General features: G+C 34.0%; 1 protein-coding gene across 2 annotated transcripts in view; it reads left to right on the top strand.

The window, feature by feature from the left end:
* The window catches only part of Ubr3 (ubiquitin protein ligase E3 component n-recognin 3 (putative)), a 162347-nt gene extending 154988 nt beyond the window's left edge, over positions 1 to 7359 (top strand). For both annotated transcript variants that reach the window (XM_013029068.1, XM_013029061.1), the window contains exons 35-37: positions 3342 to 3551; positions 4360 to 4499; positions 4921 to 7359. In XM_013029068.1, the coding sequence (XP_012884522.1) occupies positions 3342 to 3551; positions 4360 to 4499; positions 4921 to 5038 (468 nt within the window). In that variant the 3' untranslated portion in view covers positions 5039 to 7359. The remainder of the gene's footprint in view (positions 1 to 3341; positions 3552 to 4359; positions 4500 to 4920) is intronic.
* The last annotated feature ends 1071 nt before the right edge of the window (positions 7360 to 8430 follow it).

Genomic DNA, 8430 nt, shown 5'->3' on the forward strand with positions numbered 1-8430 from the left:
TGTACTTGAACTAGAAAATCTAAAAGATCACACTTGAACTCAGGGCCTGGGTGCTGTCCATGATCTTTCTGCTCAAGGCTAGCACTGTATCACTTAGCCACTACTTGCTTATCTGATGAAAAGGTTTATGTTGGAGATGAGTAAATTGAAAATAGAGTGTGGGCAGGAGTAGGGTGCTGTGATGCCTTGGTTTGGTGCATGCTTGTTTTCTATGGATAGAACTGAAGTTTTTGAGAAATGAAGTAATATGATGAAGGTACTATTTTAGGGAGAAGGAAGATGATGAAGATACTATTTTAGGTGAAAGGAAGAGATTGTTGAAGTAGTGGAGAAAAATCTGGATCATTTTTTTGATAGTAAAACTTAGTAATTGAAATGAGACATTTGAAAAAAATATATAGGACTTGATAACCAGATGAACATGACTTTAAGATTTTGAGCGGAAACATGAAAACAATGACTAGCTGTGCTTGGTGCTTTCTCGTTATTTTTGCATAACCTGAAAGGATCTTTAACCATTTTGCTTTGTTTCCATCCTCATTTGGTAACACTCCTTTGCCACTACCATGATCAAATCACAAAAGAATGTTTACAAGTATACTCCGCCTTCGAAACTTGTGTAGTATTTCTTTTGGTATTACTTTTATCTAAAGCAACCTTCTTACCCTTTTGTTGAATTCACCACTCTTCAATGCTTTGCCAATATGAATATTATATCTTCTGTGAAGATTGGTCTGAATGAAAGTCCATCTTCCTAGATAGTCCGAACCCTCTCCCTTAGTAGTACTAACAGACTGTATTTCTGTCACTTTCTTTAACAATTAACATATCATTTTTTTTCCTTCAGTGCTAGAGATTGCATACACTGTTTCATACATATGCTGAGCTATACCTAACACTAACACACTAACACTGAGCTATCACTCCAGCCCTGTTTATCACATTTGTTTCTTGAATATGTCTAAACAAGGCTTCAAATACCAGAATTCTTGAACCATTAGTTTTTAGAAAATGCCTGGCACAGACTTATCATCTAATAAATATTTCTTGAACTAGTAAATGGTAGGATGTTCTCACCGGCAGAAGTACAACTGATGAAAGCTAAGTTTCAGAGAAAACGAGAATTTTAATTTTAAACATCAAAGGAACAATAATAAAAATTAGCATTTTAGCCAGGCACTAGCGGCTCACACTTGTAATCCTAGCTACTCAGGAGTGTGAGATTTGAGGATCATAGTTTTTTGGTTTTTTTTTAAGAGCCAGTCTGGGCAGAGAAGTTCAAGAGACACTGGCTCTAGGTATTCTCTCTTAGCTTTTTGTTTTAAGGCTAGTCTTCTACCGCTTGCCACAGTTTTCTACTTCCGGCTTTTTGCTGGCTAATTAGAGATGAGAGTCTTATGGACTTTTCTGCTCAGGCTGGCTTCAAACCTTGATCCTTGGACCTCAACTTCCCGAGTAGCTAGGATTGCAGGCATGAGCTACAAGGGAAGGGAGGAGGCTCAGTGGTAGAGCAGTTGCTTGGCATATGCAACACCCTGGTGTGAGGATCCTGGAATAATCAGATGATATTTAGATTTTGAATTTAGCCAAATTGTTATTATATCCCCAACAAGAGGGTATAATTGATATTAAAAGCACAAGAGAGTCCAGTATATCCAGCTTAACACTGAAGCAGAAAGTTAAAACTGAACTTTATGCCTCCAGCTTCCCAGACTTGTACTGTGAAAAAGAAAGACCATTTATACAGGTTACTATTTTGCCCCACGCTGGCATCATCTAGAAATTCATTAGCTCAATAGTTAGTTTTTTCAGATGATTGAGTGTAAAGATTAGAGAATCCATAAATATCCATGTGCTACTTTACATCTCTCTTTATAAAGGGAAATGACTTGATTAGAGACTTAGTCTACAAGGCCTAATCTACAATAAGTGATAGTGGGGACAAGTTGCTATCCCTCTGCTTAATGGCAGGGTTCTGGTGTAATCAGCTCATTGCAGAATGCTTTCTTTAGAGCCCAGGGTTGGGCATTAAATGTCTACAAGTAGTGTATTTTATTTTAAGCCATACATCATTCTTATCCTTGCTTCCATGGCTGCTTTATCTGTGAATTCATTGATAAACAGCAAACTAGCTCCTTAGTTGTTTCTATTCAGTTACGCTGATTATGTGTGGTTGTAAATGAAGACAGTAGAAATTGCCAATCACTTATAGTTTCTTAATAGACTCATACACTATTTACCTATTTTGTAACCTCTAGAAAAAATTACACTATTACTAGCATTTTTATACAACTAAATAGTAAATAAAGTGTGCCCAAAGGGAAATATAACTAGTTATTTTTTATACTTACAACAAGAAATTTATTTTAAAATTATAGCTCTAGCATTTATGGATACAAATGAATTTAAAAGGTTGAAATGTAATGAGTTTTATATACTTTAGGGAAGAGATTCTAAATTAAGAAATATTGAGATAGAAATGATGAATTATAACTCTTTCACTAAAGTAAAAGCTCATTAATTGTTTAAGAAAGGCCAAAAGTTGGTTTCAAAAAGATGTATAAACATTCAAAACTTTTTCATTAAGCATAAATAAAAATAAACTTAGATATTTTTTATGCATACTCAGTAATATTTTTTTAAAGAAATAACAAGCTTATGTGTTGTACAAAGCTTACTCTAAAACAGATTACATCTGTTGTAGCTGAAATCTGTATGAAAAGAGTAGTAGTGGTTCAACTACTATTTTTGTCATTGTTGTGTGGAAACAGAAGTTTTTACTTTTTAAATTGTTATTACAAAGGTTTTGTGCAGAGGTGTTAGAGTGAATCAGATAATGAGTACACTTGTTTTTGGACCATGCTTGTTCTCGCCAAGCTTTTCCTCCTGTCCCACAAGTTGTACAGTTCATTTTCAACATAATGTCTAGTGAGTACCACTGCTACATTTGTCCACCTTTTGTCCCTCCATTTCTTTTTTTTTGGGGGGGGGGATCCGGTCTTGGGCCTGAACTCTGGGCCTGTGTGCTGTCCTTCAGCTCTTCAGCTCAAGGCTAGTGCTCTACCACTTGAGCCACAGTGCCACTTCCGGCTTTTTTTCTTTTTTGCGTATGTGGTGCTGAGGAATCGAACCCAGGGCCTCATGCATGCAAGGCAAGCACTCTACCACTGAGCCACCTTCCCAGCCCTTGTCCCTCCATTTCTGTAAGAGAAATGTTAACAAAGAAAGTAAGTGACATTCTTGGAGAGGCAGATTTTCTGTCCTGGAAATAAAAAATTAATATATTTTTTGTATTAATGTCTTAAATTCATAGGAATAATGACTGCTTTTGGATGTTTTAGGCCTTACTCATCCAAGAAGCAAGATGGAAATTACCACACCTGTTACAGTTGCCTGAAAATTATAACACCATTTTTCAGTACTACCACAGAAAAACTTGCAGTGTCTGCACCAAGGTTCCTAAAGATCCTGCTGTTTGCCTTGTTTGTGGCACTTTTGTATGCCTGAAAGGACTTTGCTGCAAGCAACAAAGTTATTGTGAATGTGTATTGGTAAGCAATAGTAAATAACACATAAAATTTATAAAAACTTATGTCTCATGGAAATTTGCTATGCATGATCATGAAGTTTTCAAATTTAGTATTTAAATGAAGCACAGTATATAAAGGGATTGTTTGTTGGTTTTGTTTTTTATTCTTTGTAACTCAGTGGAAGACTGAAAAATAGAAATGAAACAAAACTTCAAGGTTGTATTTAAGTGGGTATAACCTATCATAAATACAATTCTAGTTCATGTCCACTGTCCTGCTGGCTTTTTAATGGTCTATTTCCCTGTGCTGTGGCCATTTAGCCTCTGAATTTAGTGTGGTTCTTTATTGCTTTTCTTTTCTTTTCCTTTTTTTTTTTTTTTTTTGGTTAGACATGGGGCTTGAACTCTGGTCCTGGGTGCTATCCCTGAGCTCTTCAGCTCAAGGCTAGTGCTCTACCCCCTATGCCACAGTACCACTTTTGGTTCTCTAGTAGTTTGTTGGAGAAGAGAGTCTCAAGGACTTTCCTGCCCAGGCTGGCTTTGAACCTCGATCCTCAGATCTCAGCCTCCTGAGTAGCTAGGATTACAGGCATGAGCCGCTGGTACCCGGCTTCTTTATTGCTTTTCTAATGATGTTTACACAAATTTTTCTTAATGTATTAGAGTATGGGGAATGGGGTTATAAGGTTAATATCAATTAAATCTAATTTAAAAATTTTAAGATATCTATTATTTAGAAGACATTCTAAATTTGTTAAGACATTCTTGATTTGGTCATAAAGTTCAGTTGATTATGAAATGCATTGACATTCTTTTATTTTTTTTTAAAGCATTCTCAAAACTGTGGTGCTGGAACAGGGATTTTCCTTTTGATCAATGCATCGGTAATTATTATCATTCGAGGTCACCGCTTCTGCCTCTGGGGTTCTGTGTATTTGGATGCTCATGGAGAAGAAGACCGGGATCTTAGGTTAGATCTGCATGGATATATCTGGGTGTTTTGTTGAAGTCCGGTCTGTAAAACCCAATGTGCTATTCATGGCTTTGTAAGTAAAAATATATATTACATAACGTAAATATACACTTATATGTACATTGTACACACACACACACACACACACACACACAAATATATATTACATAAAGTAAATATACACTTATATGTACATTGTACACACACACACCTTAAAAATTCTGCCAGCCACTAATTTAGAAGTTTTTATTCCAAATATTTTTCTTGTCAGACATGCTTAAGAAATATGAAATAAACCAAATTACTGAGATTTCTCTTTTAACCACAGTGTAGTAGAAGAAATGCATGTGATGCATATAAAATCTCCATTGCCTTGTATTACCTTTAATACTTTTTCTTTCTTTCTTTTTCTTTCTAGGCGAGGCAAACCTCTCTACATTTGTAAAGAAAGATACAAAGTTCTTGAGCAACAGTGGATTTCTCATACTTTTGATCACATCAATAAAAGATGGGGTCCACATTATAATGGGCTGTGACTTACCAACTCAGCATTGCATTACAATATCATTTTCATTAAGAATTTATTTTATCAACAATAAGCTTTAATTTAATTTGGGGGAATTAATGCTTTTGCTGAGGGAAAGAAAGAAAACGTACATTATGAAGCCTTTCCAAAATTAGGTGCTTGATAAATCACATTATTGGTATAATTTTTAGGAAGCATCTGGAGAACAAACCAGTAAGTTAAATCATTCTTTAGTGGTCATTTTATTAAGTGCACAATTAATAAAAAGCACAACTTGTCCACAAAATCATTCAGAAATGATTCTCCCTACAATGCATATCAACTATTCATGGATACTTAGAGTGAGTGTGATTTATTTGAAAATTTACTGCTCTATTTTAATTTGCATCTTCTTAACATAATGCATCTTTTTTCTCTGTCATTGTGTTGATTTGAGATTTTTGCTGTATGTAATTAGAAAAAAATGTAAAACATGATTTATGTGAAATATTGTATAGTAAAGTTGGTCTAATAATAGAACTTTAAATTTTTCTTATTGTGAGGAATCTGTTAAAAGTTTAAGGCTTTGCTGAAAACTTAATTCATTCTCAGGAATTTCATAAATATTCTCCCCAGGTAAATAATTGAAATAGCTGTAAAATAAGTAGATAGTGGTTGTTAATATAATACAGTACATGGGGGAAGGGACACATATGTGTGGTTGGGTACTTAAAAGTCAAAACTTGTGGGCTAGGGATATAGTTCAGTGTCAGAGCATAAGATCTCATGAAGCCCTGAGTTTGATTTTAGGCACCATTAAAAAAAGTTAAAGAAAATAAAAAATTAAAATTTGCCATTTGAGGTGGTTGAATTGTTAGAATTAGTAACAAATAGATTTTATTATCAAATCAAAAGGTTTAAGAACATACTTGTCAGGTTTGATTCTGTGGTTGTCTACCTTTTATTTCCAACCTAGTTTTTTTTTTTAATATAATTGATTAGAAGTGCTCATACTTCCCAACAGATGAACCATAAATTTTGGAACTTCTCTATGATCTCAAGATACTCATTTGTATTATATTCATGCAGTGTCATCACAGCTGATTTTGCTTGGTTTCCTAAGAGGAGTGAAGGACAGGCTCAGTTGTGGTAGCCTTCTGCATGTGAAATGCAAATTATGTTTGGATTTTTAAATCAGAATGGGAATGAATGAGCTAAAAAACCCACTCAATATTTGGGAAGAAAAGTTACAGAAAAGCATGTTATATATTGGTACAAAGATTTTTCTCCCAAATAATTAAGTAATTTGGTAATTATCCTCCTGTATTATGCTAAAAAAGTAGGTCCTTATACAACTTCATGGCTGTTACATAAAATCACATTTTTCCATATAAAAATTAAGAAGCGTCTAATGATGAAACATAAAAGTAACATCAGATCCATGTTCTAAAATTTTTTGAATGATATGCCATTATAAAATATGCAAATAAACATTAAATGATGGCCTTGCATTAAGATAGTGAAAGCAGAATAGTACATGTTAAATACGTTCACACCATCAGAGAATTACCTATAGCACTATAAGAAAATACATGAAAATAGCTTGCTATTTTTATATACATTTCCAGAATATTAAGATAACTTTTTTCTGTAAGACTAGACTGATTCTGTTTGACTATATCACTGTCCTTTCCAACACATTGCTACTTTTTAAAATGCTGTATCATAAGCTCAGCATCAATCATTATGAATACCACACAATTTGTTTAGGTGTGGTTGAAGATAAAATGCTAATTTACATCTCTAGTAAATACTGTTTCTGGATTCATGAACTTGAACAATTCTACAGCTTGAAACTCTGATGCTATATATTCATGGTATATTGTATTCAGACTTTGATTACTACATATTTAAAACGGAATGTTTTATGGTTGTGAATATGGATGTGAAGTGAAAATATTAGCCTTAACTTTAAATTTTGGGTATTTGATAGTGTTTATTTTAATATTGGTGAAGTAGTCACCAATAAGTTTTATAAAAAGCACTTGGTTCAAAATGGTACTTGAATACATACATGCATGCTGCTAAACCAGAACTTTAATTTTTCCCCCAATAACTTTTATAAGTCCCATTTATAAGCTCACTTGTAAAAAATAACAGGTCCAAGTTAGAGTGATGTGTGTATATTATTCAAAAAATGTACTGGTGTGATACCTTGTCTGAATGATCATTCAAATACAGTACATTACTGTAGAAGCTAAATCAACGTTTATAATTAAGCAGAAATTACAAAATTAGGAATAATTGACATTGTAAAATATGTTAATAAAAACCTACTGTCATTTGGTTTGTGAAAGATCCTTAAAATGTTTAATGTTTATATGTTTTTCTCTTTTTTTTTTGCCCCTTAATATATTGACAGTAGTAAATGTAAGCATAGCCGAAAAGAAAAAACACAACATAGCTAGTGGAATATAAAGGTTTTGTTTTTTATTGTGCCTTTTATTTATAGAACTAGTTGTTTTGTTCTGGCCATCGGGGTGTTTTGGGGTACAGGAAAAGGGAAATACTGTATTCCGAAAGTCCCCAACTAGACTTTAAAATTTTCAAGTACTTTGTGAAAGCATCTGAATAATCTGTAGTCTTATTTGAATTGATAGTCCTCTTCCCTGCCCCTTCACTCTGAAGCTTACCAGCTAATAATCAGCTAGCAAACTATTTCCCTTCTGTGTGTTTTTTTTAAATTAGGTTTTATGCATTCTATTATTTGTTTTCTGTGATCTAGAAAAGATGCTGACTAAAAGTATTGAAGGCTAGAGGTAACAAAATAAGTGGCCCCAAATTATAGCATCTTCAGGATTGTAACTGTGACTTTCACAAATTCCTCTTATTAGCTTGTATTTGCCAAGGTGCATTTACTGCAAGTAGGCCTGATAGTTGATTTTTATAGAACAGATAGCATGTGACACAGACATAGCACATAGTCTTTTCCTTCAAGGCTTTATGCTCTGGTTGGATGATATCAAGCAATACTTAGTTCAGCAGGGATGAGCTGGAATGACAATGATGGCAACTTGATCCTTTCTGTCTCTATGAAACTTCAAACTATCAGCTAGGGGAAGAGCTGACAACAGCTATCTTAATAGGAAGTAATTAACTAGCAGTAGAATGAATGGGACTCAAGTTGATGCAACGCAGTAAAATGGTTCAGTGACTGGCTTACATGAGTTAAATTCATCATTAAATTCACATGTCAATGCTAAATTGATGAAGGAAAGCACATCAGAAGAGTTGGGGCAAAAAGCACAGTTAGTAAAGGATTCAACTGGAAGAAAAGGAAAAATGTAAGAGAAAAAGTCTGGAACAAAATATCATGGTATCTGATCCCTCTTGATGACAGAGGGACAGGATTGTGTGAAGACT

Source organism: Dipodomys ordii, unplaced genomic scaffold, assembly GCF_000151885.1.
Source record: "Dipodomys ordii isolate 6190 unplaced genomic scaffold, Dord_2.0 Scaffold5, whole genome shotgun sequence".
NCBI classification, from domain to species: domain Eukaryota; kingdom Metazoa; phylum Chordata; class Mammalia; order Rodentia; family Heteromyidae; genus Dipodomys; species Dipodomys ordii.